The sequence below is a fragment of the Muscardinus avellanarius genome, assembly GCF_963383645.1.
Source record: "Muscardinus avellanarius genome assembly, chromosome: 5".
Classification (NCBI taxonomy): Eukaryota; Metazoa; Chordata; class Mammalia; order Rodentia; family Gliridae; genus Muscardinus; species Muscardinus avellanarius.
The window spans coordinates 118922828-118940425 of NC_137790.1; the positions used below are offsets into that span (position 1 = coordinate 118922828).

The 17598-nt window shown below is 41.0% G+C and overlaps 1 protein-coding gene across 1 annotated transcript in view; it reads left to right on the forward strand.

The window, feature by feature from the left end:
- Nucleotides 1-17598, forward strand: part of ARHGEF26 (Rho guanine nucleotide exchange factor 26) — a gene marked incomplete at both ends in the record, with an annotated part of 104361 nt that overhangs the window by 12973 nt on the left and 73790 nt on the right. Inside the window, 2 exons of the mRNA XM_080696084.1 lie at nucleotides 9757-9813; nucleotides 13783-13943. Coding sequence (XP_080552210.1) covers nucleotides 9757-9813; nucleotides 13783-13943 — 218 coding nt within the window. The remainder of the gene's footprint in view (nucleotides 1-9756; nucleotides 9814-13782; nucleotides 13944-17598) is intronic.

Consider the following 17598-nt stretch of genomic DNA (forward strand, 5'->3'; position numbering starts at 1 on the left):
AAACTGCTAGCCCTGGGCCAAAGATCAGGCTCTATACTCTCTTGTTTTTGCAGTAGTTAGATTGTGATATTCTCCTAACACCTTTGAAAACTAACTTTGGCTTATGTAAGCAAAATAAAATATGTCTTCCATGTAAAAAAAAAATTCAGATACTTGAGATAATAAGACCAAAGCCTCTACCTGTAATCCCAGTCTTTATCTTCAACGTAGATAATGCAGTTCTCAATTTGGTAATACTCTTCCAAAAATTCATATTTATATATTTAAGACTAATGTAAATAATAAAAAGTATAATGTACTACTTGCTTTGTTCAGAATGATGTGTCTTATAACTTATTTCACACATAGGATCTCCAGTGTTTTAACTGCTGCATTATTCTGTAGGATGGATGAGGATTTAGCCAGCTTTTTTTTTTTGGGGGGGGGGGTTATACATGCTTTGGAAATCTAATAAAAACTGTGGATTATGGCCCTTTTCCTTAGAAAAGGTGCACACACATCCACATGTAAATATTCATTTATAATCTTGTTTTTTCTTTTGTTTCAGTTTGAGGGTAATTTTTTCCTTGGCTTTATTTTCAAGTACTAGCGACATCTTACTATAGCTCCTCTGCTGAATACATGCTTCGTGTTGTTCATATCACCTTTAAAAGTTTTTATTTGGGTCTGGGGCTGTAGTTTAGTGGTACAGCACCTGTTTAGCCTGCATGAGGCCCTGAGTTCATTCCCAGCATGAAAAAAAGAAAAAAGTGTTTTTTCAATTATAGCAACATTGAACTTTATATATCATCTTCTGAAAAATATAAATTGGGAACAGAACTACTCTGGTTGGAGCTGAATAACTAACTAAAGGCCATTGAGTGGCAGTTACGCCAATGTGTTACTGATTCTTCTGAGAGAAAGTTGGATGTGGGAAGGTGTGTACACCTGCACCACGCTTCCTGAGAGGCAGAGATCAGAAGAGACAGGTGCTCCAAGAAAGCAGGAGGAGATGAGCACAGGATTATCTGAAATCGATGAGCATAAATACAGAAACCTACACCTGGGACTTGGACAGAGCATTTCTTATTTCACTGAATAGAAAGCCAAAGAGAGAGAGGTTGATGAATGACTCTTTCATTCATCAAGTCTTTATCGAGGGTCTACTTTACACAAAGCCCTCTGCTGGATGTTGGAGAGAAAACCTCAGCCCCCAGCTGCTCTCCTGTCTGGAAACACCCTGGATGCTGAGACAGACATCAGACATCAAATAATCTTGTGATTCCATACAGAGTTACAGCTACTGCAAAGCTATGCAGGACATTCGCATTCTGCTCTGGGGGCCCGTGGGAAGGAGCACCTGCCTAGGGAAGGAGCAGCTGCCTGGGAAAGGTGCTCCCTGTTAAGGGAAGCCATGTGAGCTGCCATTTGAGGACTATCAAAGTTGGTGGGACAGGGTGTGGGAATCCTAGGCAGAGAAAGTGTTATGTGCACAAACTCTTTGGGAAGACATTGGGTAAAAGGAGTTGAAATAAGGCCAACAGCTGGGGCTCCTGATCCCCACTATGAGTTCCGTCGCATTCCTCTGATCTCCAGATGTTGGAGGGTCCCTAGGCTCAGTCCTAAGGCTTCCTCTCTTATCTGTACTTCCTTGGTGATTTCCAAACTCTTGCTTCTTGTGAAACCATATTAAATTATAGACTCATTCTAAACTAGGCAAGTCTTCTGGGAAAGGTGGAAAGGATACATTCAAGAACAAAGCAGTCTGTAGGGATATAGTGTACTTAAGTAAGAAAAAAAAAAGAGAAGGCTCTGTTGTTTTGAGAAGTTCTGAGTAACTGGTGAAAGGTAATATTGACCTTTAGGTTGCAATTTCATATAGAGAATTATCTGTGCCTTCTTTACCTGAAGATGACCCCTGAGGGATCCCTCCCTCAATCCGGTGGTGGGCCTGTTCTCAGGGCCAGATCCATGCAGGTCCATGCAACAGCTGGATGGAGAGTGTCCATCACGATGAAAATTGCTATTAAAACTTAAAAAAAATTTTTTTTTGGTACTGTGGATGAAACTCAGAAGCATTCTACCTTCAGGCTATACTCCTAGCCCTATTTTTTTTTCTTTATTTTGAAGCAGGGTCTCACTGAGTTGCAAAGGGTCTCACTAAGTAGCTGAGACTGTCTGCAAACCACAATCTTCCTGTCTCAGCCTCCCAAATATTGGGATTACAAGTATGCGCCACCATACCTGGCTCTTTTTAAATTTTTTTCTTTTGTGGTACTGGGGATTGAATCCAGGGCATTTTACCTCTGAGCCACACCCCCAGTCCTATTTTATTTTTATTTGGAAACAGGATCTTGCTAGGTTGAATCAAGTCTCACTACTTGCTGATGCTACCCTTAAACTTGCAATCCTCCTGTCTCAGCCTCCCCAGTACTGGGTTTGCAAACGTGAGGCACCACACCTGACTTCTAATAAATATATGAATATGGAGTTCGTCCTTAAAAATTTGTTGCTTAAATTTCGTGGAAGACTTACAGCCTTTTGGTTTTCCAGATGATTAGTCTATAGTCTGTCTTGAGACTGTTAGGACATCTATCACCTGCCACTCTATTATTTGAGAGAATAAGGGGTCTGAAATCAATAGACAGCTCTGCAGAGGGAAGTATTACTGCCAGCAAAAGCAAACTGCAGATTCTTACTGGTATAGGAAATCAACTCTGCCGTCCTTCCAACAGCAATAACACAAGAGTGGAGCAGTTTCCTCTTTGGGTGACCAGAAACCCTTCTTTGGTGGAGGAGTGCAGAGGAACACGGTTGCTGTGGGCTCAGCAGAGCAGTGGGAGCCTTCATACCCACAGGCCTCCAGTGTCTCGCTGTGAGCAGATGTGCAGGGAGCTGGCTTACATGGCAGCTGTAGCCATGGGACCTGCCACGGATCATCATCAAGGTGTTGATGAGTTCCATGCAGTTAAGTTATTGACCTGGTATTTGCAGACTTACTGTGTGCCAGGGATTGCAGATTTACCGTGTGCCAGGTATTGTTCTTACATTTATGTGGCCATCTGACTGTGCATGAGGCAAAGGCTGTTTCTCTACATTTTATCGGCTGAGACTGGGCTGTTAGATATGGCTACTGGGGGATATCTTGGGGGCTGGAGCAGCCTCTGAAATTGTGTCTGATAATGGACACATGTGCCTGGGGCTCTGGAAGGGCAGATGCCATGTTTTCCCAGGGGTTCTGCCAGTAATGTGGCTTGGAGGCTCTCTGCTGGTTCTCTGATGTTTTCATGAATTGTCCTGTATCTCCATTTCAGTATGCCTGCCCTTCTTCTGAGAGCTCCTGCATACTGTGAGTGCCTGAGATCCCATAACTTAGACTTGAGGTTTCCTAACACGACCCTCTCCTGCCCTTGTGTTACCTGCTCAGTTTCTGTGTAAAACCACGCAGTTTAGTTTCATGGGAGAGGTCATATTGGCCCAGCAGCTTTCTCCACTTACCAGCTCAATTTAGCACATGTCATCATTGGGCCAGGGGCTTGACCAGCTCTATTCCAGCCCGCTTCGCCTCCGTGGTGTACTGTGGTATGAAAGTGGACATTTGGAGCAGCTTCTTTTGCAGAAGCTGTAAGTAGAACAGTTTTTCTGGCAGGGTATATGGGAATGTGGTAGTTGGTACATGTCTGGTGTACATATACACATCATGGAATGAACATTGCAACCATGGTTTGTATCAATGGCTTATATGAGAAATACATTTTAACCTTTTAGCCCTGAGTGTGTGTGTGTGTGTGTGTGTGTGTGTGTGTGTGTGTGTGTGTTAAACAAGTTTGACAGAGCGGAGGTTATGCTCAATATAGGGAATACAGTATGTATGGTATTTTCTGCTCTGTCATTTCTTTTATTAGTTTAAAAGAAGGTGACCAGAGATCTATGGACTTCATCTTGCCCATCACTAAATGGTTATAACTTGTAGTTTGAAAACTGCTGGTATCTGACTCCAAAATTCTGACTCCAGAATTCTGACTCCAAAATTGTATTCTGCTGCATTTAGTGGGTGGGCAAATAAAACAAGCCTAAGACCCAGCTGGAGCTTAGAAGGTAGTTCAGAAGTCAGTAGAAGTGAAATGCCTGGTCGTTTTAAAGGAAGGTAAGACAAAATGACAGGGTGAAAGACACAGAAATCATAGAAGGCAGTGAAGGTCAGGGACGTTCTGTCTGTGAGGTGTAACAAACCAGATGGCAACTCAGGCAAAGAGCAGGAATAGAAGAAGCTCCACAGCGTACATGGTGCCAAGTTTGCGGCAGAGGTAAACAGAAGAAAGAAGGTGGCAGTTCCGTGCCTGCTTCTCAGGTATCTGTACAGTAAGATAATTTCCTCCCAGTGAACCCGTCGCATGTTTCATACATCGAATATAATGCATTGGCCTCTCTATCACCCACTCTTCTGAAACAGGTTTTCCTTAGGTTAGATTTTATTGCAAAACTATGAAAGTAACTTTAGTGTCCGTATTCTAGATAACAGACTGTTTTTTATTTTGTCATCCCTCTCCACCTTCCAATTTATAAAAATAACAAAAATAAAACAGTAGCTGTCCTGTGGATGTCAGAACCACCTTTGCACACAGGTGTTTTCTTTTTGTGCAAGAGAGGGACCTGGGCTGCCCCGCCCTCCCGGCTCCTCCTGGCTCAGCCTGGCTGGCAGGCCCTGTCACTCTTGGCTGTGCTTCCTCTCCTGTCTCTGTCAGGCCGGCAGATTTGCCTGTCAGCACACATTTCAACACTGCCTCATAAGCCTTGACTTAGTAGGACTTGACTCAGGTCTTACTGTGTATTCCCTCCCTTTACTCTAGCTCCTTCATCTATCCTGTTGACTGGTGGCCATCTCCCATTTCTCTAGCTTTCCTATAGGGCAGCAGCAAAGAAATGCAGATCTTCTTGGAACCCTTAACCACTTCTACTCATCTGCCCTACCTGTTTTCTTTTTTGAGGGAGGATGCTAAAACATATTTTAGTTTTTGTTCCCGAAAACAGTCCTTTAATTTCAAAGCCAAAATATGTGTATTATAGGAAAATTTGAAGATGCTGATAGATAAGAAAATTTTAATTTATTGAAATCTCCTCTTCCATTCAATTACGGGTGACAGTTTGGTTTATAAACTTTTACATCTTTTTTTAAAGGCTTATAGAGAGATTGCCTTTTCTGTTAGGCAAAAATTCCAACATACAGTTATAGTTTTGTCGCTAGTTATTTTTCTTTAACGATATTTAAACTGTATTACTAAACCTACCATCTTGTAACCTTTTTTTCTCTTAACAATGTTATGAATGACTTTCTGCATCACTAACTTTCTTCCATACCTTTTTAATGCCCACATACTATTTCATTAATTAAGTGGGTATTTTCTTCTTGTTAGTTAACTTTCTATTGTTAGTCGTTGTTCCTGATTTTCCGGTTACAATTCAAAACTAGTTCTTCGCACTAAAATTTAAAATTTAAAACTGGTTATTTAACACAATTTATTTTGAATCATAGAAATAATACGGACACAACCTTCTCACTAAAGAACTGAACAGAGTCCTATAGACTGGCGCTCTTCCTTTACCACTGTTCCTAGCTGCTCAGCTTTGAGGCCTGTTCATTTTATCTGCTCCTCAGTTTCTGAAACTGTTCATTTTTGATTAAATAACATACTAGCATCGCCCTCTTAACCTGCCATCTTTCTCTTTCATCCTTTCTCCTTCTGCGTTATTGGCTTTTTATGCTAACTGTTAACCTCATTTTCTCTTCTAATTGTGGGTAGATCCATGAGAATTGCCTGCTTATCTGGGGACAGAGAATGAGTCAATTCTGGCCCAAGCTCCATAGCTCACAGAGGGGATGCAGGTCAGGAGAGCCACAAGTAAAGGAGAGGAATTGTTTAGTGGAAGAAACGTCAGGACTAATCAACAAGTTAGATTACCAGGGAACCCTGCTGACAATTTAGCTCACAGTGCAGTGGAATCTGGGAATCCAGGGAGATGTGGTTTCCCTGGGAACGCGGAGGGCGGAACTTGATTTAGGGTGAGAGTCGCTGCCGATCACAGCTCAGAAGTTTACAAAGAAGTTTTAGAAGGCAGTGTGCTGTGGGGGTTATGAGTTCAGGCTGTGGTGGTGGGGGGGTGTCAGCAGGCAGGCCTAGATTTGAGTGGCAAGTTTTTCTGTGTCTGTTTTTTTCTTGTAAACTAGAGACAGTTACGTTTTTCTTGCAGGGTTGTGAGGCTTAGATGCTAGGAAAGAATAGAACCTGGTGCGTGGTAGATACATGATAAAATGGTAGTGTGAGAGGTAAATTAAGAATCAGCAAGAACTCTGAGCCAGGAACTCGCTAGACATGGGTAGCCAGCTAGCAGGGCTGGCTGCAGGTGATGGAATGCTTATCTCCTAAATCATATGAAGCACAGCCATTTGTTCTTGCATATTTAATCACCTAGCTGATGTGGTCTGTGTTGTCCACCTTGGTTCTTTACTGGAGTAGTTTTAGTTCATTCAGGAACCTTGGCTCTGTATGCAGAACACAGTGCAGGCCACAGAGGGAACGGAAGCCTGGAGCCCTGACCAGTTTTACCTGGTTTTACCATCCGGCCTCCAGACATGAGGCTACCCACTGGAGATGGAGTGCTTCCCATCTCTTGAGACTCAGATGATGACATATAAAAATAAATTTAAACCATTAAGGAATAAGAAAGTGTGGTTGCTTTGGATGTCTGTGTGTCCTTGGTACACAGCTGGAGCTTCAAATATGTATGTATGTATATATATATGTATACACACACATACACACACACACACATCATATATTTGAGATAGATTACACTATGTTGCTCATGCTGACTTCAGATCCATGGACTTATATCAGTCCTCCCACCTCGGCCTCCTGAGTAGCTGGGATGACAGGCATGTCCTGCCTTGCCGAGCTCAAAATGTATGCTTTCAAAGTGACAAGGGAATCCCTGTGTGGGAAGCTTGCCTGCAGGCTCTGGACTTGTCTGGGAGACCAGTGGTTTAGAATACATCAGGCAGGAAAGTCCAGCTTGGGGAAGGAGGAACAAGAAGTGTTATTTGGCTGCAGGTGTAAATCTCATTCTCCAGCAATAAAGCTGATACTTTAACTTCTACCCGGAAGCAAAAGGAAAAGAAAAGAGGAGGTTGTACAATTTTAGTGTCTTTCACTTTTGATAGCAAGACAGGATTCTTAAGTTGTTGGAGTCGGTGTCTGGAGCAAAGGGGAGCCCGTGAGGATTTATGACAAACTGAACCATGCTTTAAGCTCTCCCTGCAACAATGTGCAAACTGCAGAGAGCGTGTGGATTTGAACACCGTGTAGTTGTAAACATGTTGTATACACTTTTATTTTCATCATGTGCGAAAAGCCCGAGGCTCAAGTGATTTTGACTTAAGTGTATGGACAAGGCCACGGGTTTTGAATTCAAAAATTCCTGAAGGCTCAGTACACATCCTTCTTCCCTTCCTTCTTCCCCTTCCTTCCCTTCTTGCCTGTCTCTACCTGACCTTCTGCTCTTGTGTTTCATCCTCCCCGACTTTCTCTGCTTCCTCTTGAGACCCCTTGAGACCCCTCCTCTTGAGGAAAAGCACAAGCTTTTCCTCCTGGGTTGTCTCCCCACACTCTTTTCTGACTCACCTGCCCTGCCCATCACCTGGTCCCTCCAGACACTTGCTCTCAGGTGCTAGTTCATTTAGAGTAGACTGTGGATGAGCGCCTCCACTGGACAACACAATTCCATTTTCCCTGCAGGAAAAACCTGTGCCTGACCTGTCTAGGATGTGAAAAAGCCCAGGTAGGAAAATGAGCAGAGGAGGGACAGGCCTGGAGCAGTGGCCTGCTTGCTGGTGAGGAGGGACCCCTGTCATAACTCTTCAGGGCAAGCGTCAGGCTCCCCAAATGTGCTTCAGCTTAGCTTCCTTAATCATAGTTTAAAAATGCTTCCTGGAGTTATTTTTATCACTATAGCTCTGTGTGGTCTGTTGATTTTTTATGCATGACTATTCAGTTAAAGGACTATTTTGCTGTTTATCATATTAGTATTAATGAAGATGACAACACATCACCTTTTTAAAAAACCACCTTCTCTTCTTCCTTGGAAGAGCAATGACTTTAGCTATTTTTTTTTTTGTTGTTGTTGTTGTTTTTGTTCTTATAGTTGGGAGGGGGATTAGGGGTATTTTACTTTTAAGCTACACCCCCAGCCCTTTGTACTTTTTTGTTTTGAAACAAAGTCTTGCTAGGTTGCTAAGAATCTCACTATATTGCCAAAGCTGTCATCAAACCTGTGATCCTCTTTTCTCAGCCAACTTTCCCCCGAAAAAGCCATTGGTTTTTGTTTTTGTTTTTGGAAGCCAGAGATGTTCCACCTCTTAATTATACCCCCATCCTTATTTATTTATTTATTTATTTTTGGTTTGAAACAGGGTTTCACCAAGTTGCTAAGGGCCTCATTAAGTTGTTGAGGCTAATCTCAAACCAACAATCTTCCTGTCTCAGCCTTCCAAATGCAGGGATTACAGGTATTCACCACCACGCCCAGCTGTCCTCTCTGTTTTGGTAGGATGAAGTTACTTTAATCTCCCAGCAAGTGAGCTGTCATCTGTGTAGGTTTCTACATTCAGGGATTTCATCCTCTCCCCTTTAAGATCCTCAGATCTGACAGCCATGTGGATAGAGATTCCCATGGCATGGAAATCCTTGAGGGTGACCTCACCTGCAGAGACTGTGGGCATGGCGCCTGCATAGCCATCTGCCAGGACTGTGTGTCAGGCAGGAAATCCTGTAAAATTCCTGCTCAGAGTTAGCCAAGGGAGTTCTGAAGGGCTTTATTCTTCTAGCCAGTCTCCTCCCTCATTCAAGTGGATATAGAAGCATTTTACCCCTGAATACTTACTGACAGGTCAACCTCGGGTCAGGACAGCGGGTAAAGCTAAGAATATTCCCACAATATCGGTGGACAAAAAAACACATGGAAGCCGGGCATGGTCGCACACATTTGTAATCCCAGCATTTGGGAGGCTGAGACAGGAGGATCGCAGTTTGTGGACAGCCTCAGCTACTTAGTGAGGTCCTTTGGAACTCAGTGAGTCTGTTTCAAAATAAAGAATAAAAAATTCGGCTGGGGGTGTAGCTCGAATGTAGAATGCCCCTGGGTTCCATCCTTAATACTGCAAAAAACACAACCCCCCCCCCAAAAAAAAAAACATGGAAACTTTGGCAGAGGCCTGGCATGAGAAGAGGTTTTAGCAGTGACTCCCAACTCTATAAATGGGGTGCCTCCCCTAGAGAGCAGGGGGGGCCCTAACCCATATAATACCATGGTTAAAATGGTCCTGAGGTTGGACAAGCATGAATGTAGATCCTGCCCTTGCATCTGTTAGCCGTGTGCTCTCAGACAAGATGCCTTCAGAGTGTCTATTTTTTTTAATTATCTGACTTTTTCATTTATGATCCGGGGGATTCATTCACTACTTGTTTTGGAAGTATCCAGAACCAAGAGTTGAACCAAAGCTCAACCCGAGAGGATGGAGTTCTAGACACTTTTCAGTTCTTCCATGTCGAACTATGCAAGTTTCTTAATATGATTAAATATTATTATGAATTTTGAGAACCCTTAATTCAGCATTTGTATACTTTCTCAATTCATTTGCAAAGGATGTGGAATTCAGCCTTACATAATAAAAAAAACCCGTCAGAGTAAATGAGTTTAACTCTATTTTGCTTTCTCTCCTAGGTAAAAAGAAACGGGCTGTCTCAGACCATCAGCCAGGAAGAAAGGAAGAGACAAGAGGTGCGTTTCCACTGGGGGTGGGGGCACCTTGGAGCTGGGAAGCGGAAGCCGGCTTGGGGTCTGTGATTTCTGCGCTCTCACGGACTCCTACTAGTCCACTGTGGCTCTCTGAAAATGCATTTCTTTCTTTTTATAAAAGCAGCTTTTGGTCATTTTAAAATAAAGCCACATGGACATAAGCACCCAGAAAAGAATAATTTGAAATATCCCAACATTGTTCACATTTATTTATTTATTTATTTATTTACTTACTTTTGGTGGTACTAGGGGTGAAGCCCAGGGGCTTTCTACCTCCGGGCTTCACTCTCAGACCTATTTTCTATTCTATTTGGAAACAGGGCCTCACTAAGTTGCTGAGAGCCTCACTAAGTAGCTGAGGCTGGCTTCGAACCTGTGTGATCCTCCATCTCAGCCTCCCAAGGGCGGGGATTACAAGCGTGCGCCATCATGCCCGGCTTGCAGCTTTTTTCACCAGTATGTTTTTCAGTCCTAGAATCAATTTTATTTTTCAAAATATTTCTTCTACTTTAAATACCTGGGCTTCATTCTTTGTTGTTTAAATGCAAACAATGAGCCGGGCATGGTGAGGCTCTCAGCAACTTAGTGAGACCCTGTTTCCAAATAAAATAGAAAATAGGTCTTGGAGGATAGCCTGGTGGTAGAATTCCCCTGGGTTCCCCGCCAGTACTGCAAAATAAATAAATAAATAAATAAATTAATTAAATAAATAAAATAAATAAATAAAAAAAGCTGCAGACATCTGAATACAAAGATATCTGACACAAAGATATTCTTTTCTTATTTCATTTACATGGAATAAAGCAAAAATATAAAAGTGTACTATAATGACATTTTTAAGTTTAAAAAAATAGACTACTATAGTACACAACTTCAGTGTAACTGTAACTGAAAATGATCAAATGTATTACATTTTTAATTTTTCTTCACATTTTTCAAAGAAAATAATTTTTGTGTGTGTGTGTGTGGTACTGAGGTTCCTAGAAGCCCTTCTACCTTCGGGCTACACTCCCAGACCTATTTTTATACTTTTCTTAATTTGGAAACAGAGTCTCTTAAGCCAGCGCGGCTGGCTTCGAACCTGTGCAATCCTCCTGTCTCCGCCTCCCAAGTGCAGGGATTACAAGTGTGCGCCACCACGCCCGGCGAAAATAAAATTTTTGATAAAATAGAAGTCCAGTATACTCCTCCTGGTTTCATCCCATCCTATCCTTCCAGTGACAACTATAATGATTTGGTTTACCACTTTTCAATCAATCTGTTTTAAAAGGATGTATATGTACACATTCATGTTTTAAAATCATGTATATATACCTATGTGTATGTCCATGTGTATTAACATACATGTAGTGATGTAATTCTATACATATTTTTCATTACTTGCTTTTTATACTTAGCATTGTTTTTGAGATTTATCCATGTTAATGAATATTAATCTAGATATTTCATTCCAACCACTGTATAGTATTCCATTCTGTAAATACCAATTTATAAATTATTATATTTGTTTTCCTAATGATGAGCAGTGGGTGGTGTGGTTTTTTTTTCTTTAATGTTAACATCGTGGCATAAACAATATGTCTCTCACCTTATGGATAAATTTAGGAGCCTTTTCAAGGTCCTAATCCTATTCGAACATTTTTCGATCTTTTAAATTGTGTGTATTTTGAACCTTAGGTATTTCTATTATAATCTGAAAATATTTGATCACATAAAGTGACCACAAACTTAACTTTTTGGCTTTCTATTCCTAGATAACTATTTTTAACAGGTCTAACCTGTTTTCCTTTAAAGTAGCTCTCTTGTAGGATATTTTAGCAATTACTACATTAAAGTTGTTATATTAAGCTACCACTTACCTTTGCAAGTGATCTATTCAGATAGTTCAAAAATATATATTTTTGTCTCAATCTTCATATTTTGGAGTTGATTATGAAAGTTTTTGCTATTGAAAATATTTGAAGTCATCTCAAGTCACTATCAATGACCTGAAATCTATTTTCTTAAGGAGGGACATTTTTAGTTTGCCTCATACTTCTTGGAAATAATTGCATCAATTGAATAGAACCCACAGTACAGGTTGAGTAAGATTCTTAATGTTTTTATTCTTTCCTCTTTAGTTGTCAGTTAGTCCCCCGGAGAACAGCTGACAACACAATTAAATAAAATTTAAGTCTCTTAAATATTTTGGAAGCTGGGCGTAGTGGCACATGCGTGTAATCTTGGTACTTGGGAGGCTAAGACAGGAGGATTCCTGGTTTGTGATCAGCCTCAGCAACTTAGTGAGGCCCTGTTTCCAAATGAAAAATAAAATAAGTCTAGAGGTATAGCCCAGCATTAGAAGGCCCCTGGGTTGCATCCCCAGTACCAATAAATAAATAAATAAATAAATAAATAAATAAATAAATAAATAAATAAATAAAACCTTGTAGAAGCTTAAGAGGGAGGTTAATACTGAGATTGGCACTACTGACAAAACACAGCCCACCCATCAGTGGCTGGACGTCCACCTGCCTGAGCCTGTCTGTTTCCTCTGCTGCTAATGCTCTGTGGGGGCCTGGGGGGAAGCCCTAGAGGTCAGAGTGATGAAGACCTGGTTACTGGGAAGTAAACTACTTGGTAAATCTCAGGCCTGCAAGGAAGTCCACCGCCCCTCCCGGAGCAGGAATTCTCTGGCCATTCTTAGGGGATGTACATCTGCTTTGTTAGGGAGCTTGTTGGTGAATATACACCCAATGTGAGCTGGCATTTCCATCATTCACACTTATCAGGGAAACCATGGGGTGCCTGAGGCTGAGAGGGCCCTTTGCCCTCCTTCTCCCCCAGACTCCATGAGAGAAGTGAGGGCGGGTGCCTCTTGGGCAGATGGAGTTGCTTCAGTTGTATGAGTTTCTATGAAAGAATTCCTGTGGCTGATAAGAACCTTTTGAAGGCAGGTAAAATCATAGGAGAATATTTGCTGTTACTGACTGCAGGTTAGTAAGATTAAAATAGGGGGAGAGAAAGCACACATGCTAGGGGAGTGAAAGAAGACACCTGTGGGGAACTTTCTCTGCATATTAAGTGATGCCCCTTAGTTCTTAAGGCTTTGAAATCAGGGCTGGAGGAGATGGCCTGGAGGGTGAGTTATGGTCACACTGGAATTTTATTACATCCCCTAGCTTCCGTCCATAGAGTGACCTGGGGCAAAGGCATGGCCTCAGCATGCAGTGGGAGCCCACCAAGTCTTTCATGGTTTGTTTGCTTGTTTATTTACTTATTTATTGCATGTTTGTGTGTGTGTGTTGGTGCTGGGGATTGAAATACCAAGAGGCATTCTGCCTCTGAACTATACCCCCAACCCTCTTTTTTTTTTTCTTTTTTTTTTTTTTGCAGTACAGGAGATCGAACCCAGGGGCATTCTACTCCGAGCTACACCCTAAGTCCTATTTTTTAGTCTTTTTATTTTTTAGTCTTTTTATTTTTTTTAAACAGGGTCTCACGAGTTGCACAGTGCCTTGCTAAGTAGCTGAGGCTGTCTGCGAACTGCAGTTCTTCATTCTCTGCCTTGTAATGCTGGGATTACAAGTGTGCGCCACCACGCCCAGCCCCCGCAATCCTTTTTAATTTAATTTTTTAAAAACAGGGTCTTGCTCAGTTGCTGAGAGCCTCACTAAGTTGCTGAGGCTGTCCTTGAAGCTGTGATCTCCTGTCTCAGCTTCTGAGTACTGGGATTAGAGGCATATGCCACCATACCTGGCCTTTTATTTTTATAGCTAGACTGACCATTTCTTAAGATTTGGGGTTTTGTACCTTATAGGAAAGACAGTAATTTGGTGATGCATTTTCTTAATGCTTATCTTCTTATGCTTTTCAAGATACCATGGCAATCTTCAAGCAAAACAATGAGAACTATATTGAGCTCTTTAGTTAAAATAATTCATGACAGATTTCTTTTTTCCTTCTTATCAGGCAATCTTTGAGGTCATATCCTCTGAACATTCCTACTTGCTCAGCTTGGAGATCTTGATACGCATGTTCAAAAATTCTAAAGAACTGAGTGATACGATGACTAAAACCGAGAGGCACCACCTTTTCTCCAATATCACGGATGTCTGCGAGGCCAGCAAAAAGTGAGTGCACTTCAGTATGCCTTTGGCTGTGTGCCTGTGGCTTACTAACACGCACTTACCAATACACACTGAATGCTAAGTCTCTCGTTTACTTAGTTGCCTTTTGTCTTCATTCCTTGAAGTAAATTTTAAGATATGTTTCACATTGCTGGTGGATGGACAGATGCTAAGTTTTTAATTAATTACGCAGAAGACAGCTACCTAAGGTCCCTTCATTTCTTCTTTTACCCCAGCTGCTTACTTTTTTTCTTTCTTTTTTTCTTTCTTTCTTTCTTTCTTTTTTTTTTTTTTTTTTTGGTGATACTGGGGTTCCTGGAAGCCCTTCTACCTCCGGGTTACACTCCCAGACCTATTTTTATACTTTTATTTGGAAACAGGGTCTCTTAAGCCAGCATGGCTGGCTTCGAACCAGCGCGATCCTCCTGTCTCCACCTCCCAAGTGAGAGGATTACAAGCGTGCGCCCCCACGCCCGGCGCTGCTTACTCTTTTCTTTCTGCTTATACCATCGAGAGACTTGGCTCAGTGCTAGTCTGTGGTACTTGTCCATTTGAGTAAAGAAAGTGTAGGTCTTAGGCTTAGACCTTTCATAGGCCTGAGTACGTGGGTAGAATATAATACTATTTTATTTTTATTTAATTTTTGTCATAAAAAGTGTGTAAAACTGTGTCCTAAGTTTTCATATACTCAGGCAGGCACAGTGGCAATTCCTGTAATCCCAGTACTTTGAGGGCTGAGATAGGAGGATGGCACAGGTTTGAGGCCAGCCTCAGCAACTTAATGAGACTCTGTTTTAAAATAAAATAAATAAAAAGGGCTGGAGATGTAGCTCAGAGGTAGACACCCATGGGTTCAATTCCCAGTACAAAAAAATATATGATCCTATCAGGAAATAATTTTTTTTTGTTTTTACTTAAATGGTAGCATACTATAAATGTGATTCTGCCCCTGACTCTTTTCACCTCAAACTTGGAGATCATTACACACTGCATAAACATTTCTTTACTTGTTTTCACTCTATTTACTTGCAAATTATTTATTGAGGAGACCAGGTAATTTGTTCTGTAACACTTCCCAGGAGACATGTCGTGTGTGGTTGGTGATCAATATCAGCTCCAGTAATTCATTAGGGGTTGTGTAATGATGTTAACCTACCTTACTGCTCCTTATTCATTTATTGGTACTTAACAGTATACAGGGGAATGCACATACACCGATAGTTTTACCCAGTGGTGAGGTTCAGGTTATTTTCTTTATCTGTGTTCAGGTTTTCCCAGCTTTGATCTTAGTAATCTTTGATCATTTTCTTGCTGTATGGTACTTCAGATGTTAAAGGATCAGGCTCTACAGTTCTTTCTTCAAGCCTGGAATCAGCGATTTCCTCGAAGGGCCTTAGTGTCTTTTGATGTGAAGTTGTATTTTAAGACCCCGGTGTGAATGCCAGAGGTGCTCATTGCTAAGTATATTAGTAGATAGGCAGATTTTCAAATCTACCAAACTATTCAAAGAAGTCGATAGGTACTCCAAACTCACTAAAAGATATACATAAAACATGTATGAAATATTTTATATTAATTATACCTCCATAGATCTAAAAAATGTTTAAAAAGGAAGCTCATCTTCTATCCCTATCTACCCTGTTTCTTGTATGGTTAATATAAACAAACATAGGCTATTGTTATTTTTAATATAATATTTTACATATGTATATTAGCATTCCCCTACCTTTACTAGATAAACAAAGGCTTATTTCCTACACTTTTCTCAGCCTTTCTTTATTCACAAGCCAATTTATATGAGAGATTGTTGGGTGGTAGTTTATAGAGATAAATGTTTTATTAAGTGGCTGGGTCATAGTTTATCATTCAGCCCTCTATTTATGGGCATTTAGGATTATTTTTAAGTCTCAATGCTTACCAGGTCTTGCTTTGTGCTATTGCCCTGCTTTGTTTTAGCTGTTGTATCTTTGGGATAGATTACTGGAAGTAGAATTTCTAGATAAAAGGGTAAATGCACTTGCAGTCTATAAGATACTGTCAACTTTCCCTTCCCGGCAGTGTACGGTCGACATTGTCACCAAGAGTACATGAGGGTGGCTTCCCCACAGTCCTTTCAGCACAGTATGTAAACACAGTGTTAGAATTTTTGTTAATCTAAAAGGCAAGAAGGAGCGGGGCCTGGAGGTACATTCTTGGAATCCCAGTACTTGTGAGGCTGAGACCGGAGGATCTTGATTTGCAGCCAGCCTCAGCTACTTAGTGAGGCTCTTTGCAACTCAGTGAGACCCTGTTTCAAAATATAGAATAAGAAATAGGACTGGAGGTGTAGCTCAGAGGTAGAATGCTCCTGGGTTCCATCCCCAGTACCCCCTCCCCACCCACAAAAGCAAGAAGGATTATCTGGGTGTAGTTTTAGTCATTGTTTTTCCCATAAGACTTCCCATATAAGTAAAAGCCATCAGACATGGTATATGTTCAGGAAATATTGAGGGTTTTGTTATTTCTTAATAATATCAAAATGGATTAAAATATCAACAAAGGTACTAAAATTATATGAACAAAAGTGGGGAAAGAGGGAGTTTTCTTGTGCTTGTCAAAACCCCAAAATATTCATTTTGTCTAGATAGCAGTGTTGATGTGAAAGTTTAGTTTAGCTCATTACAGATAATTACCTGCGTAACAAGGAGAGGCAAAAAGTATTAACATTTCTTCTGATCAGAAAGTTGGAAGCTATTACTGGTATCTTGTGTGAAAAGCTCATAAAACCATAGCGCAAATAGAAATGATGAACAGATACCCAAATACCAAAATTCCAGCTGCACCCTCAAGCTTAAAGGAAGTTTGCACTCACTTATGCAATGTTATTTTACACGGAATAATTATTTACTCCAAGCATTTGCAATAACCTTTTCAAAAGAGCATATATATTCAGCTCACTAAGTAGACTGCTTTCAGTGGGTCTTGAAGTCCTAGGATAAGAAACAAAGGCATTCATGTTATATTCGTGGATCTCTTAACAACTGGGCTGAGTTCTGAGAAGTGCATCATTGGGGTGATTTTATCATTGTGCAGACACCTTAGAGTGTATTTATACAAACCTAGATGGGATAGCCTACTTCATACCTAGACTATATGATGCATGCACGTGCTATAGGCTTGTGCTTCTGGAGCTCTGATGAACAAAATGACGGGAAATTAAATCAAGCTCGAGATAAAGTAATGCAGCCAAGAGCAGGGCATACTGTTTGATAGTAAACTTTATTTTTATAAGTGGAAGGAGTTCACTCTAACAATAAAAATTTTTAGTATAGTGAATATGTAAACCTGTAACACAGGTGTTTATCATTATTGAGTTTTGTGTGCTGTACATAATTGGCGTGCTATACTTTTATACCCCTGGTGGAGCAGTAGGTTTGTTTATACCAGCATCTCTACAGACACGTAGTGCATGGCACTGCTGTGACATCACAGTGGCAATGAGGTCACTGGGTAATAAGAATTTTTCCGCTCCATTATATTCTTATGGGACCACCAGCATATCTATGGTCCATTGTTGATCAGGGTTATCCAGTACATGTCAGGACAACTTGTGGTTAGCAAACATATAAAACTCATCAGAATTCACATTATTCTTGAAGAGGTCATGGGTCAAAGGGGA